An 18,033-nucleotide genomic window follows, 5' to 3' on the forward strand; every position below is an offset into this window, starting at 1 on the left:
AGTCAGGTACATGAGGGTCAGAGATGTTAACTAACTTACCCAAGGTAACACAGGAAGTCGTGAACATCAGAATTTACCTGCAGGAGACTAGCTCTAGGATTCTGTATCCTTATCTCTGTTCTAAAAGGCATTTGAAATAGCACACACAAGACACACATACCCCCAAGTAGTAGATGTGGATCTCTAAGAGGGAGACACCAGTTTCACTCTTTGGGCTCCATACACAGGGCTGGCTGTAGAAGGAGACCCTCAAGCAAGTGGACCATTCCAGCTGGGAGTGACTGTGGACAGAAGTGGGCACTTGGATGCTTGGGGGTGGGGTGCTGTAGGGGTATCCGGCTTCCCAGTTGGGAAGACTAGGCTGGGGACAAGAGTGACAGACCAACTCTGAGTTTCAGAAACACCCAGAGTAGCAGTCGCCAACTTCATCGCGTCCTTGTTCCTGCGAGGCAGCTACAGGCACAGAGAGGTGCTGAGGCTGCCTAAGGTCACACAGCTCGCTAGAGCGCAGGCGCAGTGTAGAACCCTGGTCTTCAGGCTCCAGTTTGGTGCTCTTGGTGCCACTCCACTCCCACTGGCCCCTCAGGTTCAGTGCCCAGCAGTCAGAGGGAAGCCATGTCTTTGTGAGGGAAGCCATTGTCTGGAGGGTGGTTCTCAGTGTCTGGAGGGTGGTTCTCAGTGTTGCCCAGAGACCTGCAGAAGAGCCAGTCTTCAGCTTTCACCCAGGACTGACTGGGGACTGAGCTCCAGCAAAATGGGACTCTGCAAGCCCTCTAGGTGACTCTGATACACACTCAAGTGTGAAAACCACCAGCCCAGACAGAAAGGCAAAGTGCCGAGTGCTGCAGCCATACACATGTGTTCGGATCATCAACTCGCACAGCACAAAGAAGGGTCATCTTCCTAGAGAAGGAGAGTGAAAAGGAACACAGCTCTCAGGTCACACCTGCAGAGCAAGGTCACCTTCAAACACATGTGGCGGTCAGACATGCACAGACGGGGAGGGAGAGTGCAGCTAGTACCTGCTCATCTGCACGTGCATCAGAGATAGTGTAGTTCTGCCAACTCAGCAGTTCCCCAGAGATGTGCCAGTTCCACTGCTTGTTGCCCGGGAGGTGCATCCCTGCCCTCTGGGAAATTGCCATGCAGGATCATAGAACCTCTGCTCTGGGAGGGATCTTAGACAGTACCTACCCCATTGCCCACCTCTACGGCATCACTGGTGATGCCCCTGACTTTCCTTCTCCAGAGGAACCTGGCAGGCTACAGTCCTTGGGGTGGGAAAGAGTCAGACAGGACTTAGCACTGAGAACAATCATTTTTAGGAACAGTGGTAGGCTGCACAAAACATCAGTGGCTCCTAGTTTGTGACCTCTGGTTTAACATCTTTCTTTCCCACTTGGCTCTCTGCTCCACGGGGGCACATGCCCCTGGTCTGCTCTGCTCACCACAGGGTCTGGATTCAACAAATGGAAAAATAAAAATAGAAGATGGACCCACCCTGCCAGTAGAACACCAGGTTCAGAAAGAATACACTGCATGGAGATGGCACTCTGTCAATCCTTGCCTCTTTTTCAATTGCCCACTGGAAATGTCACCATGTCCCTTTAAGCCCTGCTCCCGGTTGACCCCTGCAGGCCTCCTTACCCTCTGCCCTGACTTCATCACAGTGGCCACAAGGGTTCCGGTGTGGGCGGGGCCCTCTCTGACGTCACCAAGGGCGGAGTCCTGCCTGGTCCTCAGTCTCCAGGTGCCAGTGCCGACCAGCGCAGCAGGAGCCAGAGCTTCCGTAATATGGTTAGCTCACGATGCCTTCTGTCATATGGTTATTATTTTGGCCTTTGTTTGTCTCGTTTGTCTTTGCCTGTGTGTTTTATGTTCTGAGAGATGAAGCCGAAGTGCCCCGGGGGTTGGTGCCCAACGGAAGGCACTTCCAAATTCGGCAGAATCGACCAGAGCATGCCCCACGCTGGTTTGGGAGGAAGTCGCTGTGGCTGTTAATCGTCTTCATGTTGTTGGTGTACCTGAAGTTTCCAGGAGGCGGTGACGAAAGTAACGTGTGCACTCCTCGTGGCCATCAGGGCTGTTCATCTGGCTCTGCAGGAAGAAAGATGATAAAGGCTTCCCCCTGCAAAGACTCGAAGTGCGGTGCCTTAACCCAGTTCAAAACGGAACTTGCGAACCTTGTGTCCAGGATGGGGAATCTGAAACTCACTGCGGCACCCGGTGATAAACGCCAACGTCTTGCTGACACAAAGAATAACATTACAATATATGAGGAATGGGACATTGGATACCTGGATGCTGTGGATATTAGCATCGAAGAAGAAGAGGAGTAGTTGAGTGTTGACAAACTGTATCCAAACTAATAAAAGTGTTCTGAAGCAAAAGGAAAAACGCCTCTGACATTTTTGATTCGCGGTACAGTTTTACCTTTTCCAGAATGTCGTAGAATTGGTATCATGCAGTGTATAACCTTTTCCAGACTGAGAGACCTGCGTTCGATCCCCGGCTTGGGAAGATCCCCTGGAGAAGGGAAAGGCTACCCACTCCAGTATTCTGGCCTGGAGAATTCCATGGACTGTACAGTCCACGGGGTCCCAAAGATTCGGACGTGACTGAGCGACTTTCACTTTCACAGTGTATAATCTTTTCCAGACTAGCTATTTTACTTAATAACATTCATTCAGGTTTCATCCATCTCTTTTTGTGATTTGATAGCTCATTTCTTTTTATTCTTGAATAATATTCTGTTATATTGATGTTCCGTAGTTAGTTGAAACATTCAGCTAGTAAAGGACATTTTGGTTGCCTCCAATTTGTGTGTGTGTGTCTGTGTGTGTGAGAGAGAGTATGGGTTAAGCTTTATAAAATTCATGTGCATGTTTTTGAGTGGGCATTAGCTTTCAAATCATTTGGTGAACTATCTAGGAGCAAAATTGCTAGATCATACAGTATGACAATGTTCAGCTATGTAAGACACTGTACCATTTTGCATTCCCACTAACAACAACTGAGAGTTCCTGTTGTTCCTCATCTTTGCGAGTAATTGGTTTTGTCAGATTTTTGTATTTGGCCATTCCAATTAGTGTGTAATAGTATCTCGTTTTATTTTCACCAGTCTACTCTAAAGTTATCTTAGTTCCATATTTCCATTGTATTACCATAAATTCTTCAGGTGTTTTATCTTTAATCTGAGGTTTAAATAGATCATCTGCTCAGGGAAACTTCTGCTGCTGTCTATACCATCAGATATTACTTTGCTAAATTAATCCTCTAATACACTTTTCATGAAGGACTCATAACTTTAAATTATGTATATTGGAAAATACTTATTTTTAACTGAACAGTACTGACCACATTTTCTTTTCTTGAGTATTGCTTTGTCCACTAATGTTTAGTGGCCCCACACAAAAGTTTAAGTTCAGCATGAACTTCTCCCCTTTCTTTTTTTTTTTTTTTGGTTTGTTTTAATTTTCTGATATACTTGCTAGATGTTAACCAAAGTTATATTAGTACCAGTTGCAGTTGCAGTAGTTCATTTACCCTGAAGGTTGACTTACACGCATATATGTATTTTATCAGAATCTTGACTTTATCTTATGTCTTCTTTATATGGTTTTGGAAAGCTATATGCTCATTATTCAAGTATTTTTATAATCTGTGCCTTTTCTCCCCTGAGATTCAAATGAATCTGTTTATGTAATGTTAGAAAGAGGGAACAGTCATAAAATATGTTGATATAGTTACTAAGGGAGATATATTTTTAAAAGAACAGTAACTAAACTATTTGCTATTGCTCGCAAAAATAGTTTTCTCTCAGTGTATTTTGTAGTTATGAAAGTCCAAATATTCTTGCATATAGTCTATATAATCAGAGAAGATATATTAGCAAGCACCTCAATCGAACATAGATTTACAGAAAATCTAATGTTCGGTTTTAACTAGTCTAACTCAGAGTCTTATTATAGTTCAGTTATCAACATTCTTGTTTTCCTGTCAGCAAAGAGAACGTGCTAGTTTTCTTGGGGGGAAGACTATTTTAATCAATATTTTCCTAAGCTTTTTATTTTTAAGAGAACAGAAATCTTAAAAAAGACACTTGTTTTCAAGGGTCTAGTACTGTGCCTAATGAATATTTCTCTAATTAATATGTTATCATTAGTAAAATGTACATTCTGTTTACTTCCAACACTGATTTAAAGTGACTTATGATAAAAGATATATTAGATGTTTGGGATTGACATGTACACACTGCTTTATTTAAAATGGATAGCCATCAAAGACCTACTGTAGAGCTCAGAGAACTCTGCTGAATACTCTGTAATAACTTAAATGGGAAAAGAAGTTGAGGAAGAATAGATATATGTGTAACTGAATCACTTTATTGTCTACCTGAAGCTAACACAACATTGTTAACTAATTATACTCCAATATAAAATTAAAAAAAATTTTTTTTAAATATAAATTTTTAAAAAGAAAACAAACTTTCACAGAAAACAAAGATAGCAATATAAACTAAAAAAACATTGAGAATGAGGCAAAATATTATTGTACTTCACGGTATACTAGCTTTATCAATATAAATATTAGTCATTATTTGAAATGGAAGAAAATTAACTCTGCATTGCTCTCTCACATAAAGGCATATAAATGGATATTCAAATATAGATACAAACAACAATGGCATTTTTATCAATCATTCATCTTCTTTTATGTTGTTCCATTATAATAGAATCTGTGTTTGTTCTCTCTCTTAATATAGTGGTATCCTCTTTTATACATCAGATGTTTGTTAAGCACCTACTGTGTGTCAGCGTGTTTCAGGCACTGGAGATACAGTGGTAAAAAAAATTCCTTGTCCTCATGGAATTTATATTTTGTTCTCAATTTAGGTAGAGATAAGCAAAGAAGCCAAATATATCATGTAATCACTAATGGCTATGGAGATAAAACAGAGAGAAAAAGAACTCAATTAACTAAACATACATGGAATCAGAAAGAACACTAACTTATTCTATGTTTTCCATTTTTGTCACTAATATAAGAAATCTGAGACTCTGTGGAACCGACATTGAGAAAATCATGCCCAGAATTATATCTTGTTATTAATCAATGCAGTGTTTAAAGTGGACATGGTGAGTTTTTAGCCACATCCTCAAAATATACATTCTTTTATGTATTTTTCATGCAATCTTCTTTTTTAAAGTTGAAATACAGTCCATGGGGTCGCAAAGAGTTGGACATGACTGAGGGATTAAGCACAGCACATAGCTGATTTACAATGTTGGGGTTTATTATTACTTTTTATATGCAATCTTAACCCTGTTATTGATGACGGATTTCTTTTGCCCTGATGGCTATCTCTTTGTAGAATCTTAATAAGTTTGAGATTAGAAACAAAGACTTTCCTGAGATGCATGTGGTCTTAGTTCTTTTACACATTTGTTGTTGGATGTTTTAAGTTACAGAAAAATAGCACATTACTTTTTTGAAAATGACAACATATCTTATTCAGGAGTAACTGTGGAACTTCACGAAAGAAGCTTATTTTCCCACTGTTAATTTTGCATGCCAAAATGCTCATATCATTAATCATTTCTCTGCAATTTTTAACTAAACTGAGCCTATGAATTCAGTGATTTTCTAGTAGCAAATAAGATCCTATGGGAATGAGACACCAAGAAAATGGTGGGGTTGAAGATAGTTTTGAGTTCAGGTATAGGCCTAGGCTTCAGGATGTTCCATGGTATTTCAAAAATATGTGGGAGATACTAGTTTTGGAAGGACAAGCCTTGTGCTCTTTTGAAGTTTGTTTAGTGTTGGTTCATTTCTAGCTATGCAGTGAAAGTAAAAGTATTAGTCACTCAGTCATGTCCAACTCTTTGTGACCCCATGGACTATAGCCCACCAGGCTCCTCTGCCGATGGAATTCTCCAGGCAGGGATACTGGTTGGGTTGCCATTTACTTCTCCAGGGGAGGCATACAATGTATGTATTTAATACACATATTAAGTAACCGGAAAGTGAAAATTCATGGTTGGAGAAAATATTAACCGAGTTTTAATCGTTCTAATATGAAAGATAATCCCTTTGCTAGCTTGAATTAAGCTATGTGAAATATACTCTATGAAAACATTTCCCAAAGCTGGCCTTTTTGTATGAAAATTTGAGATATGTGCAATTCACACATCTTTGATCAATTTAAGCACATTCTGTCTTACTGGCAGGGACCAAAATCTGTAATCAGACAAGGAGTCCTCTGATGAGGGAGATGTGAGAAATGGCTATGACAGTGTACACAGGGTCCTAATTGAGGAATTGTCCAACAGTTATCTAGTAATACGGGGTGCCCTCCATTTGGACTCTGGCAATAAGTTGAGTATTCTTTAGTTCCCAGTCAGTGAAGTGAAAATCACTCAGTTGTGTTTGACTCTTTGCCACCCCATGGACTATACAGTCCATGGAATTCTCCAGGCCAGAATACTAGAGTGGGTAGCCATTCTCCAGGGAATCTTCCCAACCCAGGGATCAAACCCGGGTCTCCCTCATTGCAGGCTGATTCTTTACCAGCTGAGCCACCAGGGAATCCCAGTCAGGATGAGCACAATTCAAAATGTGCTCAAGTCCTGGGCCAGGGGGAATGATCTCATTTGGCACATTATTGAGTTCCTGTGAAGAGGAAAGACATGAGCCACTCACGAATATTTTGTCATTGACTAACTGCAAAGATATATCTGTTAAAGTCATCCATCTGAGTAGACTAGTTCTCTCAAATATTAAAGAATGTCAATACATCCTAAAAGCAAGTCAATTTGTCAGGCATCGACAAAGCTGCTTTGAAGCCAAATGATCTACTTTGTGCCTTCACCTTTCTTCCAGAATATATTCACCGACACATACAAACTTGGACTCAGCCTCCTCTGACGGAGCCATTTCAAAGAAAACCGAGTTTCTTTGGCTGCAGTGGCACAGATGTTTGGGTGGGAGGACGGGTGGAGGTGATGGTGGCCGTGCTATTTCAAGGCTGGGGAAATGGGTGACCCAGCCAACTAAATAACAGGAACTCCCTCACAGACATGCCAGGCTTCCCCTTCATCTGCTCATGCCTGGAAACAGAAGAGATCCATTGAACCAATTAAACCTACCAAATAGACTGACCCAAATTCTTTCAGGAAATGCAAAAGCCTGCTGGCTTCCGGGATTAGCTAGAGTTTTGCAATTGCTCCCCATCTGTACATCACTTCTGTGTCCACTCTAGCTGCGGATTGCTACATCTGCTCACCTCAGCGGCTTGCTTTCCAAACCAAGGTAATTTGAGAACTGCCTACACTCCAGTGTTCTTGCCTGGAGAATCCCAGGGAAGGGGGAGCCTGGTGGGCTTCCGTCTATGGGGTCACACATAGTCGGACACGACTGAAGTGACTTAGCAGCAGTAGCAGCAGTACTTCTAATCAAGCAGTCTTTGAACTCTGGAGAAACTTTGTGGCCAGCCCAAAGAGAAATTTGGCCCTCTCCTTCATTGATTTGCTGCATCTCTAGCATTCTTTCCCACCACCTGCCCTTGCTCTTCTGTAATTCCAGGTGTTGTAGCCAACTTGTTAGACGCAGCTTTGTGGAGAACACAGCCCAAAGCAGATACCATTCAAGGCTTCATTTCTTAAAAGAAAGAAGGATGGGGCCAAGTGGCTGTAGGGGAACTAGCAGCATGGAAAAATAACCGTTTTGTTCCCATCAGGGTGGTGGCATCAGAAGAAGTGAAGAAAGGTCCAAGAACCTTATCGGCAATGACTGATGGCAGAACTCAGATTAAAGGAGACATGGGGCTTAGACAAAGTGTACCCCAGGGTCACTCTTTCAGCAACGGCTCCTACCCCTGTGATCTCTAGGGACCACAGAAAAAGCCTATGGCACACAGGTTCTTAGCCCTGGCTGCACGTTGGACTCTCCTGGAAAGCCTAAAATCGCATAGCGCAGGGAGCTCAGCTCAGTGCTGTGGTGACCTACATGGCTGGGGTATGGGGAGGTGGGAGGGGGTTCTCGAGGGAGGGTTTCTGTGTACATGTAGCTGCTTCATATTGTTGTACAGCAGAAACGAACACAGCACTGCAAAGCAATTATACTCCAATAAACATTTATTATAGGCACAAGCCCCTCGCTCAGAGAATCGCTCTTAATCCGTGTGGGGATAGGACCATGACATCGGCACTGTAAAAGCTCTCCAGACGAAAACCAGAATTGCCATAAAGGACATCACTGAGCTGATTGACCACATTTGAATATGGACTGTGTATTAGATGATATTGCTGTATCAACGTTAAGACTTCTGAACTTGATAACCAGATTGTGGTTATCTGAGGATGTTCTTATTCTTAGGAAATTCATGCTAAAGGATTTATGAGTGAAGAACATGATGTCTGCAATTTAGGTGAATGGATTGAAGGGGGAAATACCATGTAGAAACATAGCAAGGGATAAATACAGCAAATAATGGCAAAATGCTAACATTTGGCAAATCTGGGTGAGGGCTTACCCTGCTGACAAGGGTTCCTTGTACTATTCTTAGAACTCTTCTGTTAGTTTTTAAATGATTTCCAAATAAAATAAATTCTAAAAAGTACCCCAGATGAAATAATGTACAACATTTAGAAACTATTGGATTCAGAAAAACAGAGAATGAGTACCTAGTAACCAGCGGTTACAATGCAAGCCTTTCTGAGTCACTGTCCAACACCAGTTCATCTCTCTCTTTAATGTCCATGTAAATCTCCTGGTAGTCTGGTTGAAAACTGTTTCTGATTCAGAAAGTCTGAGCTGAGGCCTGAGATTCTGCATTTTTAATAGACTCTCTGGTGATGCCAGTGCCTCTGGTCCATGGGCCACACCTGGAATAGCAAAGCTCTAGGACTGAATCACCCTGCCATCTACCTGTCAAACAATCAACACGTTTTTTGGAACCATCTCCTCTGGGCTCAGCAGTGTAGGAGAATCCCAAGCTCTGGGATCTAACCCCTGATGATCTGAAATAGAGCTGATGTAATAATAATAGAAAGAAACTGCACCACCAATGTCATATGTAATGTACTTGAATCATCCAGAAACTGTTCCCCCCACCCCCAGTCCATGGAAAAAATTATCTTCCATGAAACAGGTCCCTGGTGCCAAAAAGGTTGGGTCTGCTGCTCTAAGTGAAGTCAGGTGGGCCCGCAGAGTTCTGTGGGTAGGTAGTCCATCCATCTTGACCCCTGGACTATGGCATCACCCTGTGAGCCATGTGGTTTGGCCCTGTGAGAGTCATTCTGATCCCCAGAACAGAACGGAGCGCCCAACGGAAGAAGCTGACACAAATGCTGGCAGCACATGGAAGGGGGGTATGAAGCAAAACAGCCCACAGTACGGGTCACAGGGGAAGTTCACCCCTCCTGGTGGGTGGCAGCTGGGGCCGAGCTGAGGCTCCGGCAGAGAGCAGCATAATTCTGATGAGGTGTCAGGGTACAGGCTGCCTGAACCTGGCTGCCTCCTCTAGCGTGGAGACTCATTTCTTAGAGTCAGATGTCCAAGGAAGATTCTCGTTTCATGCTGACTGTGGCATGCTTGGAGTTTTCTGCTTTTGCTGTAAGAGGAGCCAAAATGTCTCTCCCTTGGTGGGAGCAGATGGAGAATAACTCCTGCCTCCATCAGAGTTTTCCAGGCCTTGCCTCCCTCCTTTCCCCCATGGCAGTGCCCTTCCCCTCTGCCTGCCTGCTGTGATCATGTTTTCCATGCATCGAATTAGAGGCCAGTCTATTATTTGTATCTCCCCTGTTTACATCCAAATCAAGGCCAACTAACATGGGTGCACAGAAGGATCCAGCTGGGCTTTACTGAGCAGGCAGCCCCAGAGAAGTTTCTGGGAGACAATTGAGAAAGACCTGGCTGACAGGTCTGAGTTTGGTTCAGTGTTGCCATCGAAGAACTGTATAAACTTGAGCAAGTTATTTAACATCTCTGAGCTTTAGGTGCCTCATCTGTAAAGTGGGGCTGATGATAGCATTACATTCATAGGGCTCTGAACATCAAATGAGATATAGAGCTGAGCAGGAGCTTAATAGATGGAAGCGAGGCATTCATTTGATGGGGATTTACTGAGTTTCTTCAATGTATAGACATATGTGTGTTAGTCGCTCAGTCATGACCGACTCTTTGCGACTCCATGGATTGTAGCCCACCAGGCTCCTCTGTCCATGGGATTCTCCAGGCAAGAATACTGGAGCGTGTTGCCATTTCTTTCTCCAGAAGATCTTCCCTACCCAGGGATCGAACCCAGGTCTCCTGCATTGCAGGCAGATTCTTTACTGTCTGAGCCACCAGGGAAGACCCATATGTATAAACATACTTTATACTGTTCTGAACCTGACAGAGTGTAGGTGTTCGGTGCAGGAAGTGGAGAGCTTCAGTGCCTGGCTTTGGGTTTGAGCCTGTACACTTCACTTACTAGGTGACTTTGTAGCAACTCCTGAACCTTCCTGGGGCTCCATTCTCCCATCTGTAAAATGGGTATGATAATAGTCCCTACCTCTGGGGATTGCTGTGAGGATTAAAGATGGGCTTAGAATGGGAGTTTAACAAGGGTTAAGTGTTATTTGTGAAAATTCCTGCAGTCAAGAGTCATAGGAGCTGCTTTGAGAAATCACACACACAGTCATACACACGCATACCCTATCACCACATGAATGGGCAGCCCAGAGAGGGCAGTTTACAGGAGAGACACAAATAGGCATTCATTGCCTGTTCGAGGCTCTTTGAACCCCAGGTTAGGGCCCACGTCTGCAAAAATTCTCTCTGGGACTGTGGTGCCATGGATTCTTTTTTCTATTGAAGTCAAATCCATGTAACATGTAATTAACCGTCTTCTTTGGCCCTGCTGTGCAACCTGTGGGATCTTAGTTCCCTGACCAGGGATCAAACCCGTGCCCTCTGCATTGGGAGTACAGAGTCTTAACTACCAGCAAAGTTCCTGCAAGTGACCATTTGAAAGTGAACAGTTCAGTGGCATTTAGTACAGTCACAGTGTTGGCCAACCCCTGCCCGCTGAGTTCTTTAGAGTTGGTTTCCCCTTCCAACTGGCTGTATCCAGAGGAGGCAGCATTCATTTGTTTTTCAGTCTTCCTGTCACTGTACCATACCTGTCCCCATTCCCACCTGGTTCCTCCCCCTCCATTTTCCCAATGGGCCTGTCTCCCTGCACCCTTCTACCTTTTGGGGAGACAGGAGTAGGTGTCTCTGGCTGACATCTACATTTAGGGAGAGGGAGGAAGTATGTTGACCCACTGGAAAGGTGCCAGCTCTGAAGGGTGGCACGACAGTTCAGGCTGGAGCTGGTAAAGCCACTTTTTGATAGGGATGAAAACAGGCAAACCCATTGTCGCTTCGCCCTCCAGTGGCCCCAGGGACAGCAGACAACGCAAAAGGGATTACTGCAAACTATTCAGTCCTGAATATTCATTGGGAGGACTGATGCTGAAGCTGAAACTCCAATACTTTGGCCACCTGATGTGAAGAACTGACTCTTTGGGAAAGACCCTGATGCTGGGAAAGATTGGTGGCAGGAGGAGAAGGGGACGACAGAGGATGATATGCTTGGATGGCATCGCCGACTCAATAATGGACATGAGTTTGAGCAAGCTCCGGGAGTTGGTGATGGACAGGGAAGCCTGGGGTGCTACAGTGCATGGTGTCACAAAGATTCGGACACAACTGTGTGACTGAACTGAACTGAATGGCCTCTCAAATCACTTTTTGCGATCGTGTTTTCCATCTTTGGGCTCCTCTTCCTTATGAATAAATTTGCTCTGTATCAAAGCATCTATTACAAAATAACCTTGGCAGGCTCCACAGCCTCACAAAGATCTACTTTGTATTTGTACTTGTGAACAAGAGCCATATCTTGAGTATTTTAAAATAGAATAGTTGATAGGTATGGAATTCTTCCAGGATGCAAAGCACTGTGCTAAATGCCCTGAACTCATAACTGCTATATATGAGTTATCTCATAGAAGAGTTCTTTTTTATATTAAAATTAACATCGTCTATTTATTTTTACTTTTTTTAACAGGACCACTAGGAAATCAATTATTTGGCTCATAACATGTTGCCCCTGGCTAGCATTTGTTTGGACCCTCACCATTTATCTTTTTTTCTTTAATATAAGTTAATTTATTTTAATTGGAGGCTAATTGCTGCTGCTGCTGCTGCTTCTGCTAAGTCACTTCAGTCTTATCCGACTCTGTGTGACACCATAGATGGAAGCCCACCAGGCTCCCCCGTCCCTGGGGTTCTCCAGGCAAGAACATTGGAGTGGATTGCCATTTCCTTCTCCAATGTGTGAAAGTAAAAAGTGAAAGTGAAGTTGCTCAGTCATAGTCATTACTTTACATTATTGTATTGGTTTTGCCATACATTGACATGAATCCGCTCCGGGTGTACATGTGTTCTCCATCCTGAATCCCCCTCCCACCGCCCTCCCCATTCCATCCCTCTGGGTCATCCCAGCGCACCAGCCCCGAGCACCCTGTCTCATGCATCGAACCTGGACTGGCAATTCGTTTCACATATGAAAATATACATGCCATTCTACCAAATCATCTAACCCTCGCCCTCTTCCACAGAGTCCAAAAGACTTTTCTATGCATCTGTGTCTCTTTTGCTGTCTCCCATACAGGGTTATCATCATCATCTTTCTAAATTCCATATATATGCATTAATATGTGTATTGGTGTTTTTCTTTCTGGGTTACTTCACTCTGTATAATAGGCTCCAGTTTCATCCACCTCACTAGTTCAGATCAGTTCAGTTGCTCAGTTGTGTCTGACTCTTTGCGACCCCATGAACCACAGCACACCAGGCCTCCCTGTCCATCACCAACTCCTGGGGTTGACTCAAACTCATGTCCATCGAGTTGATGATGCCACCCAGCCATCTCATTCTCTGTCGTCCCCTTCTCCTCCTACCCGCAATTCCTCTGAGCATCAGACTCTTTTCCAGTGAGTCAACTCGTCGCACGAGGTGGCCAAAGTATTGGAGTTTCAGCTTTAGCATCAGTCCTTCCAATGAACACCCAGGATTGATCTCCTTTAGAATGGACTGGTTTGATCTCCTTGCAGTCCAAGGGACTCTCAAGAGTCTTCTCCACCACCACAGTGCAAAAGCATCAATACTTCGGCGATCAGCTTTCTTCACAGTCCAACTCTCACATCCATACATGACCATGGGAAAAACCAGAGCCTTGAGTAGATGGACCTTGGTTGGCAAAGTAATGTCTCTGCTTTTTAATATGCTATCTAGGTTGGTCATAACTTTCCTTCGAAGGAAGAAACGTCTTTTAATTTCATGGCTGCAATGCCCATCGGCAGTCATTTTGGAGCCCAAAAAAATAAAGCCTGACACTGTTTCCACTGTTTCCCCATCTATTTCCCATGAAGTGATGGGACCAGATGCCATGATCTTTGTTTTCTGAATGTTGAGCTTCAAGCCAACCTTTTCACTCTCCTCTTTCACTTTCATCAAGAGGCTTTTGAGTTCCTCTTCACTTTCTGCCATAAGGGTGGTGTCATCTGCATATCTGAGGTTATTGATATTTCTCCCGGCAATCTTGATTCCAGCTTGTGCTTCTTCCAGCCCAGCGTTCCTCATGATGTACTCTGCATATAAGTTAAATAAGCAGGGTGACAATACACAGCCTTGACGTACTCCTTTTCCTATTTGGAACCAGTCTGTTGTTCCATGTCCAGGTCTAACTGTTGCTTCCTGACCTGCATACAGGTTTCTCAAGAGGCAGGTCAGGTGGTCTGGTATTCCCATCTCTTTCAGAATTTTCCACAGTTTATTGTGATCCACACAGTCAAAGGCTTTGGCATAGTCAATGAAGCAGAAATAGATGTTTTTCTGGAACTCTCTTGCTTTCTCCATGATCCAGCGGATGTTGGCAATTTGATCTCTGGTGCCTCTGCCTTTTCTAAAACCTGCTTGAACATCTGGAAGTTCACGATTCACATATTGCTGAAGCCTAGCTAGGAGAATTTTGAGCATGACTTTACTAGCGTGTGAGATGAGTGCAATTGTGCGGTAGTTTGAGCATTCTTTGGCATTCCCTTTATTTGGGATTGGAATGAAGACTGATCTTTTCCAGTCCTGTGGCCATTGCTGAAGTTTTCCAAATTTGCTGGCATATTGAGTGCAGCACTTTCACAGCATCATCTTTCAGTCCTTTTAGAACTAACACCCAAAAAACGATGTCCTTTTCATTATAGGGGACTGGAATGCAAAAGTAGGAAGTCAAGAAACACCTGGAGTAAAAGGCAAATTTGGCCTTGGAGCACAAAATGAAGCAGGGCAAAGGCTAATAGAGTTTTGCCAAGAGAACGCACTGGTCATAGCAAACACCCTCTTCCAACAACACAAGAGAAGACTCTACACATGGACATCACCTCACTAGAACTGATTCAAATGTATTCTTTTTAATTGCTAAGTAATACTCCATTGTGTATATGTACCACAGCTTTCTTATCCATTCATCTGCTGATGGACATCTAGGTTGTTCCCATGTCCTGGTTATTATAAACAGTGCTGCGATGAAAATTGGGGTACACGTGTCTCTTTCAATTCTGGTTTCTTCGGTGTTTATGCCCAGGAGTGGGATTGCTGAGTCATATGGCAGTTCTATTTCCAGTTTTTAAAGGAATCTGCACACTGTTCTCCATAGTGGATAGTTCTTACAATGAGTCAAAGTAGGCAGTTTTGTTATGTATCTACATTTTATAGATGAAGAAATTCAGGCACAGAGCTGGTCAGTGACTCTTCCAGGGCCACCTGGTGAATAAGTATCAAAATCCAAGTTTTACACCACTAAGTAATACTGTGCCCTCATAATCCCAGCGTAGATGTCACTTAGTTGGCTGAACAGGAAAAAAAAAGTGTGTAGCAACTATATACAGTAGCTTCCTTCATTCACTGCCTCCTACATTTTAGTTCTGGATCATGAATTTCCCAGCTTTATAACTTTGGCTGAGTCATGTAACCCCTCTAAAAATGTTCCTTAATCTATATAATTGGGGTAATTTTCTTGTCTGATCTCCATCAGATGTGTGAGTATAAGATATACAATGATACAGGGAATATTTTTATAAAATGTAAAGGGCTATGTCAATGTCAGGAATTACTATCATGAATAAATGGCTTCCTGGGATTGTGTAAGAGCCGCACAGTTGCAAGTTGGGAACTAGAGCTCCTGAGGTGCTCTGTAATAACCCTGGGAAGTAGCAAGATTCTTGGGCTTAATCGAATCCTGGACAAGCCATTCCCATTTCCGCTCTTCAAGGATATGTGATCTTTTAAGCACTAGCCACCTTCTCTGTATGCAAGTCAAGAAGCAACAGTTAGAACTGGACACGGAACAACAGAGTGTTTCCAAATCAGGAAAGGAGTACATCAAGGATGTATATTGTCACCTGCTTATTTAACTTATATGGAGAGTACAACATGTGAAATGCTGGGCTGGATGAAGCACAAGCTGGAATCAAGATTGCCGGGAGAAATATCAATAACCTCAGATATGCAGATGACACCTCCCTTAAGGCAGAAAGCGAAGAAGAACTAAAGAGTCTCTTGATGAAAGTGAAAGAGGAGAGTGAAAAAGTTGGCTTAAAACTCAACATTCAGAAAACTAAAATTATGACATCCGGTCCCATCACTTCATGGCAAATAGATGGGGAAACAATGGAAACAGTGAGAGACTTTATTTTTACGGGGCTCCAAAATGCTGTAGATGGTGACTGCAGCCATGAAATGAAAAGATGTTTGCTCCTTGGAAAAAAAGCTATGACCAACCTAGACAGCATATTAAAAAGCAGAGACATTACTTTGCCAACAAAGGCCTGTCTAGTCAAAGCTATGGTTTTTCCAGTAGTCGTGTATGGATGTGAGAGTTGGACTATAAAGAAAGCTGAGCACCAAAGAATTGATGTTTTTGAACCGTGTGGTTGGAGAACACTCTTGAGAATCCCTTGGACTACCAGGAGATCCAGCCAGTCAATCCTAAAGGAAATCAGTCTTGAAAATTCACTGGAAGGACTGATGCTGAAGCTGAAACTCCAATACACTGGCCATCTGATGCAAAGAATTGACTCATTTGGAAAGCCCCTGATGCTGGGAAAGATTGAAGGCAGGAGGAGAAGGGGACGACAGAGGATGAGATGGTTGAATGGCATCACCTACATAATGGACATGAGTTTGGGTAGTCTTCGGGAGTTGGTGATGGACAGGGAAGCCTTGGATGCTACAGTCCATGGCGTCACAAAGAGTCAGACATGACAGAGTGACTGAACTGAACTGAACTTCTCTGAACTCCCTTCTGTGTCTTTCATCAAGTATAGTTGGGAGAGCACAAGGGGACTCCTCAGGGTTTGGTACAGCAAGGATTAAATAAAGCCAGTTAAAGCCTTCTAAAGATGGCTCTGGCCTAGTCCACTTTCCCAAAATCACAGCCTATCTATCACAGGGCTTGTCAGGCACATTAACTAGACATGATATGGCTGACAATGCTTTGCATAGTGTCAGTGCTGGCCTCACAGCACATGCTGAAAAGGTGATGACTCTTTGTGACATGTTTTTCTTGGAGGGAAGGCAGAATGCAAAAGGGAGAGGGAGGTAGCAGCCAGGGGCAGGCAGTTTGGGCTGTTGGGCCTCCTGGACCACAAAGTTTGCCAGTTCCCCCCTTTCCTTGAAATGAAGGCGTGACTTTGAAACTCAGTTGCTTCCTTTTTAAAGGATTACTAAATTTATTGTAATTGGAGGATAATTACTTTACAATGTTGTGATGGTTTTTTGCCATCCATAGATGTGAACCACCCATGGGTGCACATGTGTCTCCCCATCCTGAACCCCCCTCCCCTCTCCCTCCCCATCCCATCCCTGTGGGCTGTCCTGGAGCACCAGCTCTGAGTGCCCTACTTCATGCATCAAACTTGCACTGGTCATCTGTTTTACATGTGGTAATATACACGTTTCAGTGCTATTTTCTCAAATCATCCCACCCTTGCCTTTTCCCACATAGTCCCAAAGTCTGTTCTTTACATCTGTGTCTCCTTTGCTATCCTGCCTGTAGGATCGTTGTTACCTTCTTTCTAAATTCCATATATATGGGTTAATATACAGTATTTGTCTTTTTCTAACTTAATTCACTCTGTATGATAGGCTCCACTCTGTATGATAGACTTCACCCACCTCATTAGATCAGTTGCTTCCTTTTAAAATTTGTTTATTTCAGTGCTTCAAGTCTTAGTTGCTGCACATAGGATCTGCTATGTTCACTGTGGCATTTGAGCTCTTTAGATGCGGCATTTGAACTCTTAGTCGCGGCATGTGGGATCTAGTTCCCTGACCTCCTGGCCCTCTGCATTGGGAGTGTGGGAGTCTTAGCCACTGGACCACCAGGGTAGTCCCCCCAAACACAGTTGCTTCTTATTCACTCCAAGACTGTTTATGCACCAGGCTGTGTCTGACTTTCCGTGTAGCTTATTTCTGTTTCCCAGGAATGTTGGCAAGGAGCAAGGGGATGAAGCCTAGTTGAAGCTTTCCCCATTCCCTCACCCTTCACCTTTCACCTCTCCTGGTATGCAAATGCTTCAGCAGCAAAGGAGGCAAGAGTCTGGGAGCGAGAAATAACTTCTCTCGTCCCTAACCGTAGACATGAAGGACAGGGGAGAAGAGAAACCAGGGATGCAGTGGAGGGGAGAGGAGTCCGCTAAGCCCCATGGAAAGTTTTCTTTTTTCTGAATAGGAATTGAAGTCAACTTTTTCAGAAATTATAAGTGTTCTACATCTTCAGTGCAACCAGTGAAACAACACACAGGCGCATGAAGCAAAATGTGCAACGTGCTCCCCTCTCCTTTTCCTCTCTACAAAACAAGCAACAGCAACAGCCTGAGTCTGAATCCTCCCACTGCCTTCCTGTGCAAAGGCAAAGGCATGCAGGCACAGAGCCCGTGACTGGAGATT

General features: G+C 43.6%; 1 protein-coding gene across 1 annotated transcript; it reads left to right on the forward strand.

Annotated features, from left to right (window-relative positions):
• The first annotated feature begins 1,591 nt into the window (after nucleotides 1–1,591).
• On the forward strand, nucleotides 1,592–2,476 carry LOC129535253 (protein FAM209-like). The gene is given in 2 exon segments (XM_055393942.2): nucleotides 1,592–1,792; nucleotides 1,794–2,476. Coding segments are annotated over 2 exon segments (747 nt in total). The 3' UTR covers nucleotides 2,340–2,476.
• Nucleotides 2,477–18,033: the final 15,557 nt, after the last annotated feature.

This window comes from Moschus berezovskii, chromosome X (genome assembly GCF_049115385.1).
Source record: "Moschus berezovskii isolate FMDL1 chromosome X, NW_MosBer_1.0, whole genome shotgun sequence".
NCBI lineage: Eukaryota > Metazoa > Chordata > Mammalia > Artiodactyla > Moschidae > Moschus > Moschus berezovskii.